Consider the following 27,500-nt stretch of genomic DNA (forward strand, 5'->3'; position numbering starts at 1 on the left):
GCAATGACAAGGTTGAACAAGCTCGGGGAGGCGCTGCGATGTGTCACATGAAAGCATGCCAATGCCCAAGGCAGAAACAAATGAGCGGAGGTTTGTAGACCGCACTTGTGTAATGACAGGAGTTACCGCCGTAATCACTCACCATGTTCTACATCGCTCGGGGATTCTGGGTAACATAACCTCAGACCTGTGCCTGTGAGGCCCATGTGACACGAGTGCAAAGAAGAGAGCCTTGCAGCAGGGTGGAGATGAGAGACGCACAGCCGGAACTGGGCAGCACAAGCTGGATCATGAGAATGTATAGGAAATGATAAGATGTATCAGCCTCTAACAGTCTCTTACACACTGCAGCAATCTTCAGCCTGCAACTCTACAGCAGTTCCCAGCAGCCTCTAGTAGCCTCTATGAATCAGCCCTATCAGGGCGAAATGCATCAGAGGGGTGTGGCCTAATGTCGGGACTGTGTTGCACGCTCGCTACACTGGTTAAACTCAACGGTGTGACCTTTATGCTGTGCAATAATGTTTTACAGTTTTGCTATGTTTGCTGAGCTGGATGAGCTCTGATGGAGTGAAGGACCTGAGAGACAAATATGAGACTTGAACCTTTAACCTGCACGCTGTATGTTACATACTCATGACCCCTGTACTGTGTATGTTACATACTCCTGACCCTGCACTCCGTATGTTACATACTCATGACCCCTGTACTGTGTATGTTACATACTCCTGACCCTGCACTGTGTATGTTACATACTCCTGACCCTGCACTCCATATGTTACATACTCATGACCCCTGTACTGTGTATGTTACATACTCCTGACCCTGCACTGTGTATGTTACATACTCCTGACCCTGCACTCCATATGTTACATACTCATGACCCCTGTACTGTGTATGTTACATACTCCTGACCCTGCACTGTGTATGTTACATACTCATGACCCTGCACTCTGTATGTTACATACTCATGACCCCTGTACTGTGTATGTTACATACTCCTGACCCTGCACTCCATATGTTACATACTCCTGACCCTGCACTCTGTATGTTACATACTCATGACCCCTGTACTGTGTATGTTACATACTCCTGACCCTGCACTCCATATGTTACATACTCCTGACCCTGCACTCCATATGTTACATACTCATGACCCCTGTACTGTGTATGTTACATACTCCTGACCCTGCACTCCATATGTTACATACTACTGACCCTGCACTCCGTATGTTACATACTCATGACCCCTGTACTGTGTATGTTACATACTCCTGACCCTGCACTCCGTATGTTACATACTCCTGACCCTGCACTCCGTATGTTACATACTCCTGACCCTGCACTCCGTATGTTACATACTCCTGACCCTGCACGCCGTATGTTACATACTCCTGACCTGCACTCTGTATGTTACATACTCCTGACCCTGCACTCTGTATGTTACATACTCATGACCCCTGTACTGTGTATGTTACATACTCCTGAACCTGCACTCCGTATGTTACATACTCATGACCCCTGCACTCCGTATGTTACATACTCCTGACCCTGTACTCCGTATGTTACATACTCCTGACCCTGTACTCCATATGTTACATACTCCTGACCCTGCACTCCGTATGTTACATACTCATGACCCCTGTACTGTGTATGTTACATACTCATGACCCTGCACTCCGTATGTTACATACTCATGACCCTGCACTCCGTATGTTACATACTCATGACCCCTGCACACTCTCACATACTACTCACCCTGCACTCAGTATGTTACATACTCCTGACCCTGCACTCCGTATGTTATATATTCCAGACGCTGGTACTTTATATGTTACATACACCTGACCCCTGCACACTCTTACATATTCCTGATCACTGCACAATGTATGTTGCATACTCCTGACCCCTGCACACTCTCACATACTAGTCACCCTGCACTCAGTATGTTACATACTCCTGACCCCTGAACTCTGTATGTTATATATTCCTGACCTCTGCACTTTGTACATTACATGCACCTGACCCCTGCACTTTGTACATTACAATTCCGTGACTCCATGCCCTATATACTTTATATTTATATATATATATATATATATATATATTTATTCACTTTGTACGTTACATACTCCTGACCCCTGCACTTAGTATGTTACGTATTCCTGACCTGCGCACTCTGTACATAGGCTCTGTATGTAGAAGTTTTAAGTCCCTCTCACTGTTAGCACCGGTTTACCACACTGACAGTTCACCATGGTGTGCTTGGCATGCTGCCCCATTATTATCCTCTGGGAGCTCAAAGGGGCCCCATCAGGTAGGTTGTACAGGGCCCCATGATTTTTAATGGCAGCTCTGCTAACAGAACACTGTCATGTTACGCGCGCCTACCCTGACATACCCGTTTATTATAACATTTCAGTTCCCATTCTGGCCTTTGATTGCCCCCCAAACCATTCATTCCAACACAACTCCTCCCACCGCATTGTATGATCATATCCCCCCTTGTGTAGACCCCCATAATCCCCGAGACTGCCGCCGGGTGCCGCCATCATGGATGGGATTCAGCAGCTCCAACAGACTCAGAGCTGAAGGGACACCCTAGTATTCTCCCCTTTACTCCTTCCCCAGTTGCTACATAAAAAGTTGTGTAAGGAGGTAAGGGGAGGGGTGAAGGAGCTGGGCCGGCACAGAAAGTAACTAAACGCTTCCAGAGGAGGAGGGGGCTGTGCTAGGGAACTGACTCTTCATGGAGTAGTCACTCTAGTATGTTTAAAGAGACATTACTAATAAATAGAATAGAATAGAATTCACTAAAATGAAAAACGCTGCAAGTAATTATTTTCAGCACCGGCTGGCTATGAGCTTTTTCCTGCAATTGTTTTAGTTGCAGACAGGGTCTCTTTTCCTTGCTTGGCTCTGGCATTCCACATTTATAGTTGGAAAGGCAGCGGCAATCGTCCTAACCAGTGGCATCTCAAGGCAGGTGCAGGGGGTGCGCGCCGCACGGGGTGACACCTACCGCACGGGGTGACACCGGAACCGCTCCACGAAAAGGTAAGTTGTACAGCAAGCCGACGATCCCCACAGGATGGATCGGATCTGTGGATTGGGGAGGATAATGGATCGGAGTCTGATCCATTATCCTCAATCCGCAGATCCCATCCATCCTGCGGGGATTGTCGGAGGGGGTGTCACCAGGTGTTATCGGACCGGGTGACACCAACCCTAGGGACGCCCCTGGTCCTAACCAACCGCAATCCATCGCTTTTTTTTTATCCTTCATGGTCTTAGGGAGATCAGCGCCAGGAAGGATGGCTTCTGATTGGTCGCCACCAGGGCCTTCTAGCACTTTTGCGCATCACTTTCTGCTTGGGTCTCAGAGGGGTGTGGAGTGGGTGGGGCCATTTCCAAAGGCAGCTCTGTAATTGGTTAAACCTTTCTGCCCCTGCAGTGCCACGGCCAATCACACGGACCTCTTGGAGCTGGACTGTCACCTGACCAAGGACGGGCGGGTTGTGGTGTCACACGATGACAATTTGCTGCGGCAGACGGGACACGATGTCAACATATGTGACGTCAGATACCAGGTAATGTCCGTGTGAGCGGAGCGTGTCATTATACACATGTATGATCCCTTCATTGTTCCCGTGACTGATCTTCCCCTTACTTCCCACCAGGAGCTTCCGCAGTACCACGAGACTCTGGAGGTGACATTTCTGCCAGGTAAATCCTGACTGACACCTATGGACCCCATTGAAATCTGATCTCCGGCCTTCCAGTTGTAGCGGCTCCTCTCCTGGACTGAAACGGCTTCCTTTGATTTCACTGCACACTGTGAGCTTTTCACAATGTGCATTAGAAGCTGCAACCAGTCAGACAGAGCTCTGCCTCATTTCCTGGCTGGAGGACGTCCGGCATCATCTACCCCAGTGATCTCCAAACTGCAACCTTTTGCTTGTTCTTATCCAGCCCTTGAGGCACCATTCCTCCCACTGACACCAATGATGGGGCACTATTCCTCCCACTGACACCAATGATGGGGCACTATTCCTCCCACTGACACCAATGATGGGGCACTATACCTTCCACTGACACCAATGATGGGGCACTATTCCTCCCACTGACACCAATGATGGTGCACTATTCCTCCCACTGACACCAATGATGGGGCACTATTCCTCCCACTGACACCAATGATGGTGCACTATTCCTCCCACTGACACCAATGATGGGGCACCATTCCTCCCACTGATACCAGCAATGGGGCACCATTCCTCCCACTGACACCAACAATTGGGCACCATTCCTCCCAATGACACCAACAATGGGGCACTATTTATTTATTTCAGGTACTTATATAGCGCCATCAAGAGTCCCCCTTACATTAGGGTCCCTATCAGAGTCCCCCCTTACATTAGGGTCCCTATCAGAGTCCCCCCTTACATTAGGGTCCCTATCAGAGTCCCCCCTTACATTAGGGTCCCTATCAGAGTCCCCCCTTACATTAGGGTCCCTATCAGAGTCCCCCCTTACATTAGGGTCCCTATCAGAGTCCCCCCTTACATTAGGGTCCCTATCAGAGTCCCCCCTTACATTAGGGTCCCTATCAGAGTCCCCCCTTACATTAGGGTCCCTATCAGAGTCCCCCCTTACATTAGGGTCCCTATCAGAGTCCCCCCTTACATTAGGGTCCCTATCAGAGTCCCCCCTTACATTAGGGTCCCTATCAGAGTGCCCCCTTACATCAGGGTCCCCATCAGAGTGCCCCCTTACATCAGGGTCCCCATCAGAGTGCCCCCTTACATCAGGGTCCCCATCAGAGTGCCCCCTTACATCAGGGTCCCCATCAGAGTGCCCCCTTACATCAGGGTCCCCATCAGAGTGCCCCCTTACATCAGGGTCCCCATCAGAGTGCCCCCTTACATCAGGGTCTCCATCAGAGTGCTTCTTTACATCAGGGTCCTCATCAGAGTGCCCACTTAAATCAGGTTTCCATCAGAGTACCCCCTTACATCAGGGTCCCCATCAAAATGTCCCCCTACATCAGGTTTCCATCAGAGTCCCCCCTCACATCAGGGTCCCCATCAAAATGCCCCCTTACATCAGGTCCCCATCAGAGTCCCCACTTACATCAGGGTCCCCATCAGAGTCTCCCCTTACATCAGGATTCCCGTCAAAGTGCCCCCTTACATCAACTGTCTGCGTCAGATTGACTCAAAAATCAATGGATGCATTCTCAGAGAGTGGGGGTTGGGGCAAAGCCTTCCCCAGCACCCCCCAGATCCGGCCCCACTGAATACCCTTCCATGTAATCACTGTTCAATGGTTGGAAGGGACATGTCCCCAGATTACTATACAGGGCTTCTTCGGACTCAGTGGCAGTTGATGAGAAGTCACATGACCTGTGCCGTTTCCGCCAGCAAAAACATGTTTGTGTGTTTTCAGGTCACATGTCATCGGGACATGACCGTCAGATCCCGCTGCTGGAGGAAGTCTTCCAGAGATTCCCGGAGAAACCCATCAATATAGAAATAAAGCGAGACTGCGACGAGCTGATAAAGAAGGTACTTGGTGAATTGCGCATTATTAGGCCCCATTCACACCTTTGTGCGCATTAAAAAAAAAAAAAATCTTGCTTGAGGCAATTCTGTAATAATGCGCCTTCTATAGGTCAATGGTAACGCACCTAAGAACCTGCAAAACGCACCATGCAGATGTGACACAGCCTGTAGTGTGATCGCTGCGCCACGGTGTGGTCAAATCATGTAATGCGGCTATACTGTGCTCCTGCAGGTGTCGGACTTGGTGAAGAAGTACCGAAGGACGGAGAGAACCATCTGGGCCAGTACCAGCGATCCAGTCATGAAGAAATGTCGAAAGGAGGTAAGGAGACATCCCGAGAAAAATGACCAAACAGACCCCCTTCCCCCTGACTATTCCTAATTTCCATTGTACTGCTCCCTGTATCCTCCTCTGCTCACCCCCTTCTTTTTTTTCAGGATTTCTATAGCGCCAACAGTATAAAGCAGTGGTTCTCAACCTGTGGGTCGTGACCCCTTTGGGGGTCAAACACCCTTTCACAGAGGTCGCCTAAGACCACCGGAAAACACATATTTCTGATGGTCTTAGGAACCGAGACACTGCTCTTCTATGCATCTCCAGGCGGGTCAGCCCACATGCAGATACGCCCACATACGAGTACCCGGTGTGATGACATCATCGCGCCAACCCCACCACATACACCCCGTACAAATACAGGTGTATGTGACAGGGTTGGCGCAATAATGTACTTATGTGGACCAGTCACACATGTGTAAAGAGCAGCTACTCTGTAGAAAGCAGCTACTGTGTAGAAAGCAGCTACTGTGTAGAAAGCAGCTACTGTGTAGAAAGCAGCTACTGTGTTGAAAGCAGCTACTGTGTTGAAAGCAGCTACTGTGTAGAAAGCAGCTACTGTGTTGAAAGCAGCTACTGTGTAGAAAGCAGCTACTGTGTAGAAAGCAACTACTGTGTTGAAAGCAGCTACTGTGTTGAAAGCAACTACTGTGTTGAAAGCAACTACTGTGTTGAAAGCAGCTACTGTGTTGAAAGCAGCTACTGTGTTGAAAGCAACTACTGTGTTGAAAGCAACTACTGTGTTGAAAGCAGCTACTGTGTTGAAAGCAGCTACTGTGTTGAAAGCAGCTACTGTGTTGAAAGCAGCTACTGTGTTGAAAGCAGCTACTGTGTTGAAAGCAGCTACTGTGTAGAAAGCAGCTACTGTGTAGAAAGCAGCTACTGTGTAGAAAGCAGCTACTGTGTTGAAAGCAGCTACTGTGTTGAAAGCAGCTACTGTGTTGAAAGCAGCTACTGTGTTGAAAGCAGCAGAATTGGAGGTAAAACCACACTTCATGAATTATAATTATAATTGTTTTTGTGATTAATCACTTTGCTTTAATTATATTCAATTTGTAACCATGGAAATCCATCCTGCATATCAGATATTTACATTACGATTCATAATAGTAGCAAAATTACAGTTATGAAGTAGCAACGAAAATAATTTTATGGTTGGGGGTCACCACAACAGGAGGAACTGTATTAAAGGGTCGGGGCATTAGGAAGGTTGAGAACCACTGGTATAAAGGGAGACAGTACAGTTTCAATGCCATAAAATACAAAGGTCATAAGAGCTTACAATCTAATAGGGTGGGGCATGTGGTTGGAAGTGTGGGGGGATCAGTTGATGGAAGTGATGAAGGTTTCCTTGGAGGCGTGATAGGCTTCCTCATCTCCTGTCCTCCTTGCCTCACCCTCATCTCTCCCTCTCCAGAACCCAGACATGCCTTTCATGTTCACACCCCGTCGAGGGATCATCCTCCTCATCCTCTACTACACCGGCCTCCTTCCCTTCGTGCCGCTGCCAGAGGCCGTGGTGGAAACCTACATGCCGTCCATTATAAACAGGTCAGTCTGAGCTATCACCTCTCATGGTCCATTCCCTGGGTATGAGGGTGGACCTGTCCATTGGCCAGTACCTGCCATAGATAAACACCAGTGCTGGCCCATCTCCTCTCCCCTAGCCAGATTCAGACCATTGAGATGTAATAACAGGATAAACAGGTCTCAGTGCTAACACTTGTCTCACTGCAGGACGTATTTCCCCCACAATGCGCTCATGAGGAACCGGTTTCTGGTCCGTCTGCAGGACAAGTAAGTGCACGCTGTGTGGTCAACTTTATATATAATAACTGACATGTCCGTTGTATGGTCAGTATGTGGACACCCTCCCGTCTCTGAATTGTTGAGTTCTGGTGCACAAAGCCAGCTCCATGTAGACATGGTTTGACCAGTTTGGTGTGAAGGAACTTTAGTGGTTCGGTAGGGTTGATCCCCGACCTCAACCCTACTGGACACCTTTGGGATGAAAAACCCCCAAAAGTCAGCACACTCGCATTGACATGATATGGGGGTCATACGTCGACTATCATGGGGAGGAGGGGACAGCAGAGTAAACTATATGACCTGGAGACTATGGGCATCTGACCATCACACCTGTATGAGCTTGGAATGATGGTTGCGACCCCGATCCAGCATCAGTACCCTGACCTTTACAAATGTTCCCACAGATACATTCCAAAATCTTATGGAAAGCTTTCCCAGAAGAGTGAGGGCTTCTAGAGGGGTGAGAGATGTAACAGCGAAGGGTAGGGATGGGGGGACTTGAAACAAAATGTCCAACAAGCCCATATACTGTAGGTGTGATGCCCATAGACTTCGGGCCATATAGTTTATTCTGCTGTCCCCTCCTCCCCATGATAGTTCATGTATGACCCCCATATCATGTCAATGTGAGTGTGCTGACTTTTGGGGGTTTTTACTCTCATGGCAAATTTACCCACCCAATTGTCACACTCACCTCTCTGGGGATCCAGTACCTGGCCTCTTCAGCATGCAGCTGCCAGCACCTCCTGCACCTCAGGAGACAGCTTTCCTGATTGGTGTCACCTAAAATTGCAAGGCAATGCGTTGACATGCTGCATCCGAGCCTTGAACAGGCTTTGCCTGTTTCCTCGTACCTCCTTGATCCTCCAGTCCAACCTCTGACTACCCCGTGACTCCTAGTGGGCTCAGTGCTTCCCTGAGCATCCAAGTGTCATCCAATGACACCTGTGTGCCCCCCGTGACTCCATGACACCCTTGATCATCCAAGTGTCATCCAGTGATTCACATATGCCATGTGACTGTTCCCCTCCCTCCCCCCAGTGACTCTTGTGCACCCTTGTGTAATCCGTGATTCTACGACAACTCTTTACATCCTGACCCAGTGTTATCCAGTGACTCCTGTGCACCCTTGTGCACCCCGTGATTCTATGACAACTCTTTACATCCAGACCCAGTGTTATCCAGTGACTCCTGTGCACCCCGTGATTCTATGACAACTCTTTACATCCAAACCCAGTGTTATCCAGTGGCTCCTGTGCACCCTTGTGTACCCCGTGATTCTACGACAACTCTTTACATCCTGACCCAGTGTTATCCAGTGACTTCTGTGCACCCTTGTGCACCCCGTGATTCTATGACAACTCTTTACATCCAGACCCAGTGTTATCCAGTGACTCCTGTGCACCCCGTGATTCTATGACAACTCTTTACATCCAAACCCAGTGTTATCCAGTGGCTCCTGTGCATCCTTGTGTACCTCGTGATTCTACGACAACTCTTTACATCCAGACCCAGTGTTATCCAGTGGCTCCTGTGCACCCTTGTGTACCCCGTGATTTTATGACAACTCTTTACATCCAGACCCAGTGTTATCCAGTGACTCCTGTGCACCCCGTGATTCTATGACAACTCTTTACATCCAAACCCAGTGTTATCCAGTGGCTCCTGTGCATCCTTGTGTACCCCGTGATTCTACGACAACTCTTTACATCCAGACCCAGTGTTATCCAGTGGCTCCTGTGCACCCTTGTGTACCCCGTGATTTTATGACAACTCTTTACATCCAGACCCAGTGTTATCCAGTAGCCCTTGTGTACCCCGTGATTTTATGACAACTCTTTACATCCAGACCCAGTGTTATCCAGTGGCTCCTGTGCACCCTTGTGTACCCCGTGATTTTATGACAACTGTTTACATCCAGACCCAGTGTTATCCAGTAGCCCTTGTGAACCCCGTGATTCTATGACAACTCTTTACATCCAGACAAAGTGTTATCCAGTGGCTCCTGTGCAGCCTTGTGTACCCCGTGATTCTATGACAACTCTTTACATCCAGTAATATCCAGTGACTCCTGTGTACCCCTTGACTCCATGACACTCCTGAAGTGTTATCCATTGGCTCCTGTGTGTCCTGTGACTCCGTGACACCCCTGAGCATTAAAGTTCAATCCAGTGACTCCTGTGTGCCCCATGACTGTGATCCCCTGATTATCCAATATCATCCAAGGACTCCTGTGCACCCTTGTGCACCTCATGATTCTGTGACATCCCTTTGTATCCAGTGTACACAGTGACTCCCGTGTGCCCTGTGACTACATGGCACCTCTTTGAATTCTGTGTTATACAGTGACACCTGTGTGCCCCATGACTCTGTGACACCACTGAGTATCCAGTGTTTTACAATGACTCCTGTGTATCCTATGATCCCAAAACTTCATTATCTACTGACTCCAGTACACCCTGTGCACCTCCATGACACCTGTGTTCCCCATGACTCTGTGGGGCATCTCATGGGGCCCCCTACTGACCCTGGGCCCTCGGGCATTGCCCGAGTTTCCAAATGGTCAGTCCGCCCCTGCTTCCCCCACATGGAGAGACTCTGACACTGACCAGCACCCCCCTCCCCCCACAAAGAGAGCCTGACATTGACCAACAACACCTCTACCCAAGTGAGATTTCAACTACTACCGCCCCCCATACACTGTCACTGCCCCCCAAACCTGCGAGAGAGAAGACACTCACCTTCACAGCTTCAGACATCCCCGAGAACAAGAGTCAGGCTCTACATCAAGCAACCTGCAGCCTCTCTCAGATCCCACCTGGTCCCCATGCTGCATGTGTCCCATTTTCCATCCCTTTTTTTGGGAGGGGCGGCGCTGCCCCCCTGAAAAATGCTGCCCTAGGCAATTGCCTTGTTTGCCTTGTGGTAAATACGCCCCTGGGTGTCACCCCCCGCACCTGCCTTGGGACGCCACTGGTCACTGATACGTATTTCCAGTTGAATCCAATTAGAATGATGTGTGAATCTTGGGTGAAAAACCTTTAAAATAGATTCCCTTTGTTTATGAAGACAGTAAAAGAATAAAACACAGTTTTAGAAAACATATATTTAATGGTCATGGTATTCTGTACATATGTACACACGGCTGTGATGAGGCTTAACGAACACCAACGCCGATCACACACAATCAACTCCGCACCCGTCTTTCAGATATAAAAGGAATTAGGGGGTCACATTTGGGGGCTTTTTTTTTTACTGTACACGTTTGCTGTTAATTTTTCAGTCTAATCTAAATTGTTTGATACTTTTCCAATTTTTTTTTTTTTTTGCTTGCATGTGTTGAAAGATCAAAATAAATAAAGAAAAATGAATCCATTCTGCCACACATGATGCAATTCCATAGAACACAATCAGGCTTTTGCACCCTGACAGCTTCATTCCTTTTCCATTCAAACTGAGAAAAATCCTCATTAAAATTTCACCCGGGTGGAAGTGGCATCAACAAGTAGTCTTCACTGCACTCTGAGTGATTTTGTATTTGTAGATTTATTGGGACAGGGATGGCAATATGGTGACACAGGCAGTATTGGACCCAGGCTCCATGGGGTCATCCTACCTGAACCCGGGTTCGGTTGGGTCTGTCTGCCATATGAAAGCTTTAAACCAGGGGTCTCCAAACTTTCTAAGCAAAGGGCCAGTTTACAGTTCTTCAGACTTTGGGGGAGGGGCCGGACTGTGGTCATCGGGAGCAGAAAATGTTCCAGCATCAGTTGGAGTAAACAATGCTCCATCTTTGGTGTCAGTGAGAGGAATTTTGCCCCATCGTTTGTGTCATTAGGTGAAATTGTGCCCCATCATTGGTATCATTGCGCCCGATCGCTGGTGTCATTGGGTGGAATAGTGCCCCATTGTTGGTGACATTAGTGGGAATTGTGCCCCATTGTTGGTGTCATTGGTAGGGATTATGCCTCATTATTGGTGTCATTGTTAGGAATTATGCTCCATTGTTGGTGACATTGGGAGAATGTGGGCCCCATCATCCTATTGTTGGTGACAGTGCATCTCATTGTTGGTATCATTGGGAGGAACTGTGCCCCATTGTTAGTTTCATTGGTTGGAATTGTGCCCTATTGTTTTGTATCAGCAGTAGGAATGGTGCCCCATTATTGGTGTCATTGTAAGGATTTGTGCCCCACTCAGTGGTTATATTGTACCCCATTATTGGTATCATTGGGAGGAACTGTGTCCTATTCTTGGTATCATTGATAGGAATTGTGCCCCATCGCTGGTGTCATTGGGAGGAATTGTGCCTCATTGTTTGTGTCATTGGGAGGATTCGGGCTCTATCATTGATGACCTTGCACTACATTGTTGGTATTATTGGGAGGAATAGTGCCCCATCATTGGTGTCATTGCAAGAATTTCTGCCCCATCGTTGATGACATTGCACCCCATTGTTGCTATCATTGGGAGGACCTGTGCCCCATTGTTGGCATTATTGGGAGGAATAGTGCCCCATCATTGGTGTCATTGGAAGGATTTCAGCCCCATCATTGGTGACATTGCACCCCATTGTTGGTATCATTGGGAGGAACTGTGCCCTATTGTTGGTATTATTGAGAGGAAGAGTGCCCCATCATTGGTAGGATTTTGGCCCCATCATTGGTGACATTGCACCTGATTATTGGTATCACTGTGAGGAACTGTGATCCATCGTTGGTGCCATTGGTAGGAATTGTGCCCCATTGTTGGTATCATTGGGAGGAATTGTGCCCCATTGTTGGAATCATTGGGAGGAATTGTGCCCCATTGTTGGAATCATTGGGAGGAATTGTGCCCCATCGTTGGTGTCAGTGAAGGAACTAGTGCCCCAAGGGCTGGATAAAAGCAAGCAAAGGGCCACATCCAGCCCCCAGGCCACAGTTTGGAGACCACTGCTTTAAAGGGTTGGTTGGATTCAGCTCTAGTCACAGATAGCAATCAGCCATCCTTCCCTCTGGTCTACCCGTGTACTTGGTTACAGAATGTCTACATCTGTAGTAATGAGAGAACCACGTTTTGCCTCTTTTGCAGGTTAATGATGAGGAAAGGTCTCTTCCAGCACCTGCAGGCCCGGGGCATTCAGGTAAGGAGAGGAGGACACCAAGGGGTCCAATTATAAATGTTTTCACACATTTGAACCTAAGTGTGAATCTTGAGTGAAAACATGTCTAAACCTTAGGTTACCCAATATTAAAGCTGAGATTGGGTGGCTTGGGAAATGACCGCATATCTATGGCAGACCGGACCCGTGTCAGAGGAAAGAACTGATCAGTCAGGATTGGACAATTATTATTGGTCATCCAAGGCCGCCATTGGACGTGTCTGCCAGGACATCCATGAACGTTGAGCTGGTACAAGAATGCTCATAGAGCACACGAGGCAATAAAATACATGAAATCCTCCCTCCGGCCTCCCCTTCAGTCTTGCACAGATGTACCGGCTCCTCCCCTTCAGTCTTGTCCAGGTGTACCGGCTCCTCCCCGTCAGTCTTGTCCAGGTGTACCGGCTCCTCCCCTTCAGTCTTGCCCAGTTGTACCGGCCCCTCCCCTTCAGTCTTGCCCAGGTGTACCGGCTCCTCCCCTTCAGTCTTGCCCAGGTGTACCGGCTCCTCCCCTTCAGTCTTGCCCAGGTGTACCGGCCCCTCCCCTTCAGTCTTGCCCAGGTGTACCGGCTCCTCCCCTTCAGTCTTGCCCAGGTGTACCGGCCCCTCCCCTTCAGTCTTGCCCAGGTGTACCGGCTCCTCCCCTTCAGTCTTGCCCAGGTGTACCGGCTCCTCCCCTTCAGTCTTGCCCAGGTGTACCGGCCCCTCCCCTTCAGTCTTGCCCAGGTGTACCGGCCCCTCCCCTTCAGTCTTGCCCAGTTGTACCGGCTCCTCCCCTTCAGTCTTGCCCAGGTGTACCGGCCCCTCCCCTTCAGTCTTGCCCAGTTGTACCGGCTCCTCCCCTTCAGTCTTGCCCTGGTGTACCGGCTCCTCCCCTTCAGTCTTGCCCAGGTGTACCGGCTCCTCCCCTTCAGTCTTGCCCAGGTGTACCGGCCCCTCCCCTTCAGTCTTGCCCAGGTGTACCGGCTCCTCCCCTTCAGTCTTGCCCAGGTGTACCGGCCCCTCCCCTTCAGTCTTGCCCAGTTGTACCGGCTCCTCCCCTTCAGTCTTGCCCAGGTGTACCGGCTCCTCCCCTTCAGTCTTGCCCAGGTGTACCGGCCCCTCCCCTTCAGTCTTGCCCAGGTGTACCGGCCCCTCCCCTTCAGTCTTGCCCAGGTGTACCGGCCCCTCCCCTTCATTCTTGCCCAGTTGTACTGGCTCCTCCCCTTCAGTCTTGCCCAAGTGTACCGCCTCCGCTCCTGAACTACAATGGCTTCCTCTGATCTCAGCGCACACTGTGAGCTTCTCATCATGTGCATTAGAAGCTGCAGCCAGTCAGACTATAATAGTGACATCTAGAAGCTGATTGGTCGCTGCGGGCAGTGCAGACCGTCAATAATCGATCTCTCTCCCGTCTCTGCAGGTCTACCTCTGGGTGTTGAACCAGGAGTCAGATTTCCAGCGAGCCTTTGATTGCGGGGCCACCGGCGTTATGACAGATTATCCCTCCAAACTGCACCGCTTTATACAGAAATGTGAGGGGGAGCAGAGGGCCCGGGGCCCGGAACCCCAAGAGCCTGCAGCAGAAGAAGGGCAACAACATCGATGCTGAAGGACATAATGCTGCTACTGCTTGTGATTTGTAAATATGGAGAGTTATCAATAAACTGCTTCTAGTTTTCCAATAAAGTTTTGGCCGTGTGTGTGGCTGCGATCAATTCCCGACACCCTGCAGTCACAGCATGTCTTTGGGTCAAGTATTGACTGTATTATATCCTCACCCACCAGTCAGACTTCTATCTCTCAGAGCTCCCGGGTCTGTACCCCCTGCTGTGCCCATTGTGAGGGGTTCCCACCATCCCTGTGCTGAGTTCCCAGGTCTGTACACCCGCTGTGCCCATTATGAGGGGTTCCCACCATCCCTGTGTTGATTTCCCAGGTCTGTACACCCGCTGTGCCCATTATGAGGGGTTCCCACCATCCCTGTGCTGAGTTCCCAGGTCTGTACACCCGCTGTGCCCATTATGAGGGGTTCCCAACATCCCTGTGCTGAGATCCCAGGTCTGTACACCCGCTGTGCCCATTATGAGGGGTTCCCACCATCCCTGTGCTGAATTCCCAGGTCTGTACACCCGCTGTACCCATTATGAGGGGTTCCCACCATCCCTGTACTGAGTTCCTGGGTCTGTACACCTGATGTTCCTATTTTAAGGGGGTCCCACCATCTCTTTATATATTTTATAACATGGACAATGTAACAAACAAAACCGTAAATGGAGTCAGGAATTCTATCAGGTCTCACCTCTTTATCACCTGGACTCCAATAACCAATCCAGCATTGAGTGAACTACGAGGGTTGCCATTGCTGACTTCCTCCTAAGAAGCTACCTGCCTGCCTGTCTGTGGGTTCCATGCCTCCTGACTCAGGAGAAGTTCCATTCTCAGTGAAGGTTTCCTTTAAACAAAGTCCATTTTGGAAAACAGAAAGGATTGTGGGATTGCCGGGGTACCTAATCCCAGGTATGCGCACCGATCGGGAGCTTTCTTCACCAAGCCAGCATTGCACCTATCCCATTGGCTCCCATCGAGCCCTTGTGCTCCAGCCTGTATTGGCACTCGTCTGCCCAGCAGTATTCAGTGGTTCTGCTCAGTCTTTGCGCTGTGCGGCAGGCCCACTAATCACTCCAGCAGAGTGCTGTGCGGCAAGGCCTGCTGATCCTGCAGCGTTTTCACAGCTCCAGAGGGGAAAACCCCCAGTGAGTTGGCTCTGCCGTGCCAGCTTTCATCATACGTCCATTAGCCTCCGCTCAGGCTTCCTCCACTCCACGCTCTTAGATTCAGAGTCCTCTGGAGGTGATCTGCGGGGGCAGGTACCAGGGTGGCGCACACACCTGCTGCTGGAAGTACTGAGGGTGAAGTCCGGGATGGGGATGACCAAGCCTCCCTGGTGGTGAAGTCCAAGAGCTGAGGAAGTAGGGGGCAGCGGGAGAAGGAACAGGGGGCAGAGAAGGGAACGGGACCACACTGGAGTGTACAGACTGGGAAAATCTGTGGGGAAAAAAAAAGAAGAGCCAAGGGTCACATGACTGCGCCTATACACAGCGAAAATGTTAAACGCAGCAAAATGAAGAGTGTAGAGGACGGGGGAACCAAGGAAAAAGGGACAAGAAGACTTCCAGGCAAACTGCTAAATATTCAATTGAAAACCTGCCAGGCTATTGATAACTCTGTTCAGCCAATCCAGCAATAACACTTACATTTTTTTACAATCAATCTGAACAGTGAAAAAAAAAGGGAGCAAAGATGACAATAAACGAACAATTTTCGAAAAGTTAAACAAATAAGGAGCATAACATCTAATCTGCAACAAATGGAAAAAGATTATCCTAAAACATGGCCTGTGCTTTACTACAGCTCCATCTGCTGGTCAATATTAGTAATGCATGAATATGATTTGAATATTATTTTCAGTAGACATACATAGTTACATAGTTAGTCTGGCTGTAAAAAGACAAAAGTCCATCCAGTTCAACCATTAAAAAAAAAAAAAAGTTATAATCCTCCACCCACAGTTGATCCAGAGGAAGGCAAAGGAGGACATTACAATCTGTCTGGTTCATTTGGAAAATGTATGAATCCTTGGTGAAAGGTGCGCAAGTCTTGGGGCGAAAACCCTTTTTTAACCGCCTCCCGCCCGCCATATAAGGTAATGATGGGCGCAAGGCGGTTCCCTCGTTCTGGGAGGATGTCATATGACGTCCTCCCACTCTAACCACGTGTGCGCGGCTACAGGAGCGCGCAGCGCGGCGATCGGTGGTGAGCTGTGTCCCTCGGACACAGAGGATCACCGATCAACAGAAAGAGCCGAAGATGTCGGCTCGGTCATGTGATCAGCATTTCTCTCCTCACGAGCTGTCACGCTGACAGAGGAGAGGAGACGAGAGCCGGTAATCGGCATTCCTCAGAGGGGACATGTACACTGATCATCAGGGCACTGATAAACAGTGTGCCCTGATGATCAGTGTAGCCCCAGCAGTGCCACCTGTCAGTGTCCATCAGTGCCACATCAATGTCACATATCAGTGCCTACCAGTGCACATCAATGGCACTTATCAGTGCCCATCTGAGCTGCCTTTCAGTGTCACCTATCAGTGCCAGTCAGTGCCACCTATCAGTGCTGCCAATCAGTGTCACCTATCAGTGTCACCTATCACTGCCAGTCAATGCCGCCTATCAGTGCCCTTCAGTGCTGCCTATCAGTGCCACCTAACAGTGCCAGCCAGTGCCGCCTATCAGTGCCAGTCAGTGCCACCTATCAGTGCTGCCTATCAGTGCCATATATGAGTGCTGCCTTTCAGTGCCCATCAGTGATGCCTGTCAATGCCCATCAGTGCCACCTACCAGTGCCTCCTCATCAGTGCAGCCTATCAGTGCCCATCACTGCAGCCTTATTAGCACACATCATTGAAGGAGAAAAATCACTTATTTACAAAGTCTTAAAACAAAAACTAAGAAAAAACTTTTTTTTTCATAATTTTCAGTTGTTTTTGGTTTGTTTAGCAAAAAATGAAAAAATTCCCGAGGTGATTAAATACCACCAAAATAAAGCTCTATCTGGCTCAAAAAAGGATAAAAATTTCATATGGGTACAGCGTTGCATGACCGCGCAATTGTCATTCAAAGTGTGACAGCGCTGAAAGCTGGAAATTGGCCTGGGCAGGAAGGGGGTAGGAGTGCCCGGGGGGCGAGGGGTTAAATAAGCGTTCTTTTTTCACAACATTTAAAAACAAATATGCCCCAAAGACGCAGAGCACCCCCTGTGGTTACCTGTGTCCCATCAGACAGGCGGAAGGAGCATACGGTGTCAGGACTAGCGGAGAGAGCGCAGGGGGCGGCAGCCATGTAGTTCTTTGTGTCAGGGGTCCCCATTGTACAATCATGTCTGTCCTTTGTCCTCCGTCTTCTCTTTTCTCTGCGCTCTCATGTACAGTCTGGTCTCTCCTGCATTCCAGATTTCTGTCCCCTCCCTCGCTGGCTCTTGAAGTGTCTTTTCCAGGCGGTTGTGGCTGCGCTGTCTCCTCCGCGGTCTCTTCTACGGATTCTTGCTTTTCCTCGGCTTCCTCTGAACTCTCTTCTGACGCCACTTGTGACTCCTCTGTGTCACCTCCAGCCGGGCTCACTGGGACTTGAGCGCTCTCTTTAAACCTCTTACACTCTGGAAGAAGAACACGCAGGACCCTTTGTTATGTATGGGGCAGCAAGCCAACCACAAACACAAAGATGGGAAATAAATGGGGATAAAAGGTGCTTCTTATGGGTCCTATAGCCAGGACACAGCACTGTGTCTACAGTTCCCAACGTGTCTTCTGCTTGACACACCGCCATGCAATGAGCTGAACCCAACTGGCTTACTGTTGAGTAATGGGGAAGATTTACTAAAATTGGAGCACCAGGGGCAGACTGACAACTCATGGGGCCCCCGGGCAATAGGGGATCATGGGGCCCCTGTGTCCTTGCCCAAACTCAAAAAAGCCTATGAAAAAAGGTACCAGGGGCATCTTATGGGACCCCCTACATACCCCAGGCCCTTGGGCAGTGCTCGAGTTTCCAAATTGTCAGTCTGCCCCTGTGGAGCTCACAGAAACTGGTGTAGCTCAGCGTAGAAACCAATCAGCTTCCAGGTTTTATTGTCAAAGCTTAACTGGACAAGCTGAAGTTAGAAGCTGATTTGCTCCTATGCACAGCTACACCAGATTCCCTAGCTTCCTTGTTTCCTCCTCCCATGCTCATCTCCAGGACTTCTCCAGAGCCTCCCCCATCCTCTGGAACTCTCTACCCCAATCTATCCGACTATTGCCTACTCTGCCCACTTTTAGGCGATCTCTGAAACGTGATCTCTTCAGGGAAGCCTATCCTGCCCTCAGCTAATAACCGAATCTTCTATTCCTCATACCAGTCCATCCCCCACAGTTTTTACCTTTTGTACCACCAGCCCCTCCCTCTTAGATTGTAAGCTCCCAGGATCAGGCCCTCCTATCCCTCTTGTATTGAACTGTATTGTTGCTGTATTGTCTCCTGTTATATTGTAAAGTGCTGAGCAAACTGTTGGCTCCATAAATCCTGTATAATAATAATTCTGAGAGCTCCGGTTTTAGTAAATCTCCACTACAGTGTCAGTGCAACACTTTCAGGTATGTACTCCCCCGCACAGAGATTACGGGGACAGGTCTCCATACATACACTATATTGTCAAAAGTATTGGTCGGCCTGCCTTTCCACGCACATGACCTGTAATGGCCCCCCCAGCCTTAGTCCGTAGGGTTGGGCTTGGCCCCCTAGTTCCAGTGAAGGGAACTCTTAAGGCGACATTTTGGACAATTTCATGCTCCCAACTTTGTGGGAGGAGTTTGGGGATGGCCCCTTCCTGTTCCAACATGACTGCGCACCAGTGCACAAAGCAAGGTCCATAAAGACATGGAGGAGCCAGTTTGGGGTGGAGGAACTTGACTGACCTGCACAGAGTCCTGACCTCAACCCCATAGAACACCTTTGGGATGAATTAGAGCGGAGACTACGAGCCAGGCCTCCTCCCCCGACATCAGTGCCTGACCTGACAAATGTGCTTCTGGAAGAATGGTCCAACCTTCCCATAGACACCCTCCTAAACCTTGTGGACGGCCTTCCCAGAAGAGATGAAGCTGTTATAGCTGCAAAGGGCGGAGCCAACCCAATATTGAACCCTACAGACTAAGACTGGGGGGCCATGAAAGGTCATGTGTGTGGAAAGGGCGGGGCCAACTCAATATTGAACCCTACAGACTAAGAGTGGGGGGCCATCAAAGGTCATGTGTGTGGAAAGGGCGGGGCCAACTCAATATTGAACCCTACAGACTAAGACTGGGGGGCCATCAAAGGTCATGTGTGTGGAAAGGCCGGCCAACCAATACTTTTGGCAATATATTGTACATCTTTTTTACACATTGCTCAGCACAGGTATCAGGAGGGGGAAGGGAACAGTGTTAAAGGTTAGTTCGGTTTCAAACATGGCTAAGCATTCTTACAGCACCATCTTGTGGTATATATTGGTAACACAGGAACATGCATTTCACTGGACATATCTGTTCTCTTGAATGCCAGGATGCAGAATGTTTGCCAGCACAGTCCAGGCCGACCCAGCCCTTTATTCCTTACCTGAGTCTCTGTCACTCTCTTTTGGCCCACAGATCCTTTTTTTCGGCGTGTGGCTGAAAGAGAGAACAATCCACAGCTCAGCTTAAAAAAGAGAGCAAAGATTTATTTTACATGTAAAAGTCATCAGATTATAAATGTTATCCATGCCTGTTAATGTTTTAAAAACGTTATCTCTAAGATTTGTCATTATACAGTATATGTACATGGAGGAAACTGTATTTGTCCATTATATACTCCTGCTTTGCAGCACTACACAATGGCTGTGCTTTACTGCCTGCAGTAAATCACCTGCTGGTGTAACTTCTATAGTTGGGAAGATATTGGAGAGTTTAATACAAGACACATAGATGAGTTCTTGCTGGAAAAAAATATTTTAAGCAACAGACAGCATGGATTCATGAAAGACAGAAGTTGTCACACAAATCTGATTTCTTTTTATGAGGAGGTGAGCAAAACCTTGGACAGAGGGGTGGTGGAGGATGTGGTATACTTGGACAGAGGGGTGGCGGTGGACATGGTATACTTGGACAGAGGGGTGGTGGTGGACATGGTATACTTGGACAGAGGGGTGGTGGTGGACATGGTATACTTGGACAGAGGGGTGGCGGTGGACGTGGTATACTTGGACAGAGGGGTGGCGGTGGATGTGCTATACATGGGCAGAGGGGTGGCAGAGGATGTGGTATACTTGGACAGAGGGGTGGTGGAGGATGTGGTATACTTGGACAGAGGGGTGGTGGTGGACGTGCTATACTTGGACAGAGGGGTGGCGGTGGATGTGCTATACATGGGCAGAGGGGTGGCAGAGGATGTGGTATACTTGGACAGAGGGGTGGCGGAGGATGTGGTATACTTGGACAGAGGGGTGGTGGAGGATGTAGTATACTTGGACAGAGGGGTGGTGGAGGATGTGGTATACTTGGACAGAGGGGTGGTGGAGGATGTGGTATACTTGGACAGAGGGGTGGCGGAGGATGTGGTATACTTGGACAGAGGGGTGGTGGAGGATGTGGTATACTTGGACAGAGGGGTGGCTGTGGATGTGATATACTTGGACAGAGGGGTGGCGGAGGATGTGGTATACTTGGACAGAGGGGTGGCGGTGGATGTGGTATACTTGGACAGAGGGGTGGCGGTGGATGTGGTATACTTGGACAGAGGGGTGGCTGTGGACGTGGTATACTTGGACAGAGGGGTGGCTGTGGACGTGGTATACTTGGACAGAGGGGTGGCGGTGGACGTGCTATACTTGGACAGAGGGGTGGCGGTGGACGTGCTATACTTGGACAGAGGGGTGGCGGTGGACGTGGTATACTTGGACAGAGGGGTGGCTGTGGACGTGGTATACTTGGACAGAGGGGTGGCGGTGGACGTGCTATACTTGGACAGAGGGGTGGCGGTGGACGTGCTATACTTGGACAGAGGGGTGGCGGTGGACGTGCTATACTTGGACAGAGGGGTGGCGGTGGATGTACTATACTTGGACAGAGGGGTGGCTGTGGACGTGGTATACTTGGACAGAGGGGTGGCGGTGGACGTGCTATACTTGGACAGAGGGGTGACTGTGGATGTGGTATACTTGGACAGAGGGGTGACTGTGGACGTGGTATACTTGGACAGAGGGGTGGCGGTGGACGTGCTATACTTGGACAGAGGGGTGGCGGTGGACGTGCTATACTTGGACAGAGGGGTGGCGGTGGACGTGGTATACTTGGACAGAGGGGTGGCGGTGGACGTGCTATACTTGGACAGAGGGGTGGCGGTGGATGTGCTATACTTGGACAGAGGGGTGGCGGTGGATGTGCTATACTTGGACAGAGGGGTGGTGGTGGACGTGGTATACTTGGATTTTTGCAAAAGTGTTTGACACAGTTCCCTACAGTTAATGTGTAAGGTAAAGTCTATGGGCTGGAAAAATCTGAATGTAAATTAATAGAAAACTGGCTAAAAGATCATATTCAGAGAGTAGTGGTTAATGATTCATACTCTGAATGGTCTGGGGGTGTCATTGGTGTACCCCAAGGTTCAGTGTTAGTGGGGTACCCCAAGGTTCAGTGTTATCAGTGGGGTACCCCAAGGTTCAGTGTTGGGACCCTTGCTTTTTAATATATTTCTATAATACATAAGGGGGGATATGATCTCCATGTATAATACATAAGGGGGGATATGATCTCCATGTATAATACATAAGGGGGGATATGATCTCCATGTATAATACATAAGGGGGGATATGATCTCTATGTACAATACATAAGGGGGGATATGATCTCTATGTATAATACATAAGGGGGGATATGATCTCTATGTATAATACATAAGGGGGGATATGATCTCCATGTATAATACATAAGGGGGGGATATGATCTCCATGTATAATACATAAGGGGGGATATGATCACCATGTATAATACATAAGGGGGGATATGATCTCCATGTATAATACAGAAGGGGGATATGATCTCCATGTATAATACATAAGGGGGGATAGGATCACCATGTATAATACATAAGGGGGATAGGATCTCCATGTATAATACATAAGAGGGTATATGATCACCATGTATAATACATAAGGGGGGATATGATCTCCATGTATAATACATAAGGGGGGGATATGATCACCATGTATAATATAATACACCTGTATCTAGCAGTTAGGTTAGGACACAATACAGAAAACGATATAGGATGCTCTTACCTTTCTTGTTGATTCTTGAAGTATTTTATCCCTTTGGCGAATGGGTTCTCCTCAATCTTCAGCAGGGAGAGCTGTTGGGGAGAGCACAGAGCGAAGGGTAAGTGGGAGGGGTCTATGACAGAAGGAAGGACTAATCTACAATATTAAAGTGTTTTTAAACCCCAGACCCTGCATTCACTATATCCGCTCTCCCCGGACCCCGCATTCACTATATCCGCTCTCCCCGGACCCTGCATTCACTATATCTGCTCTCCCCGCACCCAGCATTCACTATATCCGCTCTCCCCAGACCCAGCATTCACTATATCTGCTCTCCCCGGACCCCGCATTCACTATATCTGCTCTCCCCGGACCCCGCATTCACTATATCCGCTCTCCCCGGACCCCGCATTCACTATATCCGCTCTCCCCGGACCCTGCATTCATTATATCCGCTCTCCCCGGACCCTGCATTCACTATATCTCCGCTCCCCCCGGACCCCGCATTCACTATATCCGCTCCCCCCGGACCCCGCATTCACTATATCCGCTCTCCCCGGACCCTGCATTCACTATATCCGCTCTCCCCGGACCCCGCATTCACTATATCCGCTCTCCCCGGACCCTGCATTCATTATATCCGCTCTCCCCGGACCCTGCATTCACTATATCCGCTCCCCCCGGACCCCGCATTCACTATATCCGCTCTCCCCGGACCCTGCATTCACTATATCCGCTCTCCCCGGACCCCGCATTCACTATATCTGGTCTCCTCGGACCCTGCATTCACTATATCTGGTCTCCCCGGACCCAGCATTCACTATATCCGCTCTCCCTGGACCCTGCATTCACTATATCCGCTCTCCCCGGACCCTGCATTCACTATATCCGCTCTCCCCGGACCCCGCATTCACTATATCTGGTCTCCTCGGACCCTGCATTCATTATATCCGCTCTCCCCGGACCCTGCATTCACTATATCTCCGCTCCCCCCGGACCCCGCATTCACTATATCCGCTCTCCCCGGACCCTGCATTCACTATATCCGCTCTCCCCGGACCCCGCATTCACTATATCTGGTCTCCCCGGACCCAGCATTCACTATATCCGCTCTCCCCGGACCCTGCATTCACTATATCCGCTCTCCCCGGACCCTGCATTCACTATATCCGCTCTCCCCGGACCCCGCATTCACTATATCTGGTCTCCTCGGACCCTGCATTCACTATATCTGGTCTCCCCGGACCCAGCATTCACTATATCCGCTCTCCTCGGACCCTGCATTCACTATATCTGGTCTCCCCGGACCCTGCATTCACTATATCTGGTCTCCCCGGACCCTGCATTCACTATATCCCCTCTCCCCGGACCCCGCATTCACTATATCTGGTCTCCTCGGACCCTGCATTCACTATATCCACTCTCCCCGGACCCCGCATTCACTATATCCGCTCTCCCCGGACCCCGCATTCACTATATCCGCTCTCCCCGGATCCCGCATTCACTATATCCGCTCTCCCCGGACCCGGCATTCACTATATCCGGTCTCCCCGGACCCTGCATTCACTATATCCGCTCTCCCCAGACCCCGCACTCACTATATCCGCTCTCCCCGGACCCTGCATTCACTATATCCGCTCTCCCCGGACCCCGCATTCACTATATCCGCTCTCCCCGGACCCTGCATTCACTATATCCGCTCTCCCCGGACCCCGCATTCACTATATCCGCTCTCCCCGGACCCTGCATTAACTATATCTGGTCTCCCCGGACTCTTCATTCACTATATCCGCTCTCCCCAGACCCCACATTCACTATATCTGGTCTCCCACAGTACACAGAACATGGAAATGCAATTATTTTAGTAAATATAAACTGCTAAATATCTTTTCTCATCAGCAGTATATATCAGTCTTGTGACTTCTATCAGTGTCCAGCTGAGCACTGGTTAAAGATTGTAGGAGGAGTTTTCATTCCCTTCTGACTGTCCTATGAGGCTGTACAACCCCTGACCCTCTGTCTAGACAATACTGATTGGACCTGTGCTGATCCCATGCACTCTCCCAAAGGAAACAAAATCCTCTCTAGCAATACATACCAATCTGAGCATGTGCAGAGTGACTCCCACAGCTCTATACTATCAGCAGATGGATTGGGGACAGTAGAAGAAGGGGAGGATCAGAGAAGACAGGATCAAACATCCTTTTTACACAATGCAGAAGATTAACCCCTTAGGTCCTACAGGGAGTATAACAAGCACGCTTTACTGCATCTACAGACTGATTGTACTGTTGTGGGTTTAGTAACACTTTAACTGGAGTCGATAAATAATAACATAATAATAACATGAAAGCTATCCTGAGTTTGCTGTGAGCTGCACTGTACACGCACGCTACGCTCCATTCAGCATGACTCCAGTGCACAAAAGTGGGCGGGGCCAATGTAAAAACAGGGAAAGCAAAGTATTAAAGGTACCAACAACGATGTAACCATTAGAACTGGTCAAAGCATGCTTCTAATCATGCAGTGCCCTTGCACTAAGTCGTTTTTGGTAGATCTAGAGAAGATTGTACAATCAGATTGTAATGTGTGTGGTCAGATATGTTCAGGTCTGGTACAGATTGGTGGCAGTGGTGGGAAGAAGAGATGTGATGGGGACTTCTCTGACCCTGGGGTTCTGGTAGCTGGTCACTGCAATAAAAGATGTCTCAGGGAAGGAGACGGTGGTCGCCGGTCGGGGTGGAGATCCGCCATTGGAGGTGGGGATGATGTAGAGGCACAAGGAGTAACGATGCATGGACTGAAGAACGATCTGGGGAGACACAAACATCACACGAGCCGGTGAGGAGAGCCAAACACTCAACCAAACCTCCATTATAAAGCCCAGAGCCGGCCGTAGATAGATCGAAATTCAGCCACTTCAGCAGGCCAAATTTGTTTCATCTACAGTATGGCCACTCCCACTAAAGAGAAGTCGATCTAACGATCAGCGACAAACAAAACCAGGGAAAAAACATAAATGATTATAAAATACTCAAGTAAAATGAGGGAAATAAACATAAAAATATCAAAATGAGGGAAAAAATAAAAATAAAACAAGATACACAAAAAAAAGAGGAAAAAAAATGAAAGAAAAAAATGAAAGAAAATTCAAATAAACTGAAGAAAATAAAAAAATAAACAAAATTTGGGCAAAAAAATAAAAAAAAGATAAATCACTCAAGTAAGAATATATAAAGAGAAAAAAAATTAAACAAGAAAATGTTCACACCAAATGAAGAAAAAAAAACAAGAACAATAAAATATTCAAACAAAACGAGTTTAAAAAAGTGAAATTAACAAAATGAAGGAAAAAAAACACACAAAAAAAAAATACTCAAGTAAAATAAGGAAAAAACAAAACAAATGTTAAAAAACAATAAAATGCTCACACAAAATAAAAAAATGTAAAATGAGGGGAAAAAATTAGTCAAACAAAAAGAAAACAAAACATAAAAAATAATAAAATACTCAAACAAAATGAGGAAAAACATAAAGTACAATAAAATAGCCAAACAAAATGAGGGAAAAAAAGCATAAAAAAATAAAATGCTCAAATAAAATGAGGAAAAAATATAGAATGAGGAAAAAACCCTCAAAAACATTAGGGGAAAAAAACCCTTACAATTCTATACATTACCAAAACAAACTGAGAAAAATACTTAAAAAAAAACTCAAAATGATGAAATTATAATAAAGTACTCAAACAAAATGAGGAAAAAAAATATAAAATGCTTTGCAGAGTTACATAGAAAGATGTTTTTAAGGCGTATTTGTTTTCCAAAAAAATTTTGCCTAAGCAGAAAATATGGTGCAATTGGAGGCTAATTTTGCCAAAATACCAACCAATCAAAATCATGATTTTGCAGCACAATCATTTTCCCTGAAACCACTCTCCTCATCCCTACTCCCTACCTGCCCCCCCTGATTGAGGGTGTTGTTGGTCAGTCGGATCTTGTTGAAGCAGATGGGCCTCTCCATCCACCGATGGCCAGGAGCCGGACATTCCGGGTGGAGGTAGAAGCGGGTTGGCGGTCCCGGTTCTGCTCGGCCGCTCCTGCTCCATACTCCATCCCTCCACTTGTAGCGGTTCTCACCCTCGGGCAGGGCCTGGACACACAGGGAGTACAGGCGGTGCGGATCCAGGCCAGAGAGGGAGACCGAGAACTCGGGGAACATGCGCCTGACGGAAAGACGAATGGGATCAATTCATCTGATGTCACTAACATATTCTACAATGTTTTTATGTCTATTATTACACATACATTCCATGTATTCATCTCATCCGTGTCTACTAACGTTGTAGAATCCTTCTCTATACGTTCTGCAGTCATACATGTGATGGGTATGTGTGTTCATTATATAGGCAGACACTGCTTCCTTCTTAGTAGTGCTGCACAATGGGTGTGCATTGCTGCCCAATTCAGTCTCAGTGTAAGGGTCAGACCTGACTTACTGAAAACAATGTGTTCTCTTTGCCTGGCTGACATCTCAGGAGTTGTTGATCAGGGAATCTTTACAGAGGTATACCTCTCTCCCTCCGGGATCTAATCGATAAATATGTATAATGAAGAGATGGAAATACTGTGCAGGACAAAAAGTATAGGAGTGCATGCTTGGAGTGTATTCTCCAATTTCTATATGACTTTGACAGCTGCCCCTTCTGCCTTCCTTCTTGATGGCAGCCCATACCCCTCTCTCAGTGGTAGCCCGTACCCCTCTCCCAGTGGTAGCCCGTACCCCTCTCCCAGTGGTAGCCCGTAC

At 48.7% G+C, this 27,500-nt stretch overlaps 1 protein-coding gene and 1 pseudogene across 2 annotated transcripts in view; one reads left to right on the top strand and one right to left on the bottom strand.

Moving 5' to 3' along the window:
• Positions 1–14,530, top strand: part of LOC149434925 (lysophospholipase D GDPD1-like) — a 24,764-nt pseudogene extending 10,234 nt beyond the window's left edge. The window contains exons 4-11 of the transcript XR_016308594.1: positions 3,455–3,590; positions 3,681–3,726; positions 5,449–5,567; positions 5,797–5,886; positions 7,316–7,449; positions 7,636–7,695; positions 12,781–12,832; positions 14,253–14,530. The product of XR_016308594.1 is annotated as a lysophospholipase D GDPD1-like (transcript). The remainder of the gene's footprint in view (positions 1–3,454; positions 3,591–3,680; positions 3,727–5,448; positions 5,568–5,796; positions 5,887–7,315; positions 7,450–7,635; positions 7,696–12,780; positions 12,833–14,252) is intronic.
• A 3,122-nt stretch (positions 14,531–17,652) lies between these two features.
• The window catches only part of LOC149434926 (T-box protein VegT-A-like), an 11,990-nt gene continuing 2,142 nt past the window's right edge, over positions 17,653–27,500 (bottom strand). The window contains exons 2-6 of the mRNA XM_089663209.1: positions 26,652–26,919; positions 25,366–25,509; positions 22,719–22,789; positions 20,021–20,073; positions 17,653–18,044 (exon numbers count right to left, since the gene is read on the bottom strand). Of these exons, the coding sequence (XP_089519335.1) occupies positions 17,653–18,044; positions 20,021–20,073; positions 22,719–22,789; positions 25,366–25,509; positions 26,652–26,919 (928 nt within the window). The remainder of the gene's footprint in view (positions 18,045–20,020; positions 20,074–22,718; positions 22,790–25,365; positions 25,510–26,651; positions 26,920–27,500) is intronic.

The sequence above is a fragment of the Staurois parvus genome, unplaced genomic scaffold, assembly GCF_062004578.1.
Source record: "Staurois parvus isolate SC_StPar_1 unplaced genomic scaffold, SC_StPar_1.0 ptg001640l, whole genome shotgun sequence".
Taxonomy (NCBI): Eukaryota; Metazoa; Chordata; class Amphibia; order Anura; family Ranidae; genus Staurois; species Staurois parvus.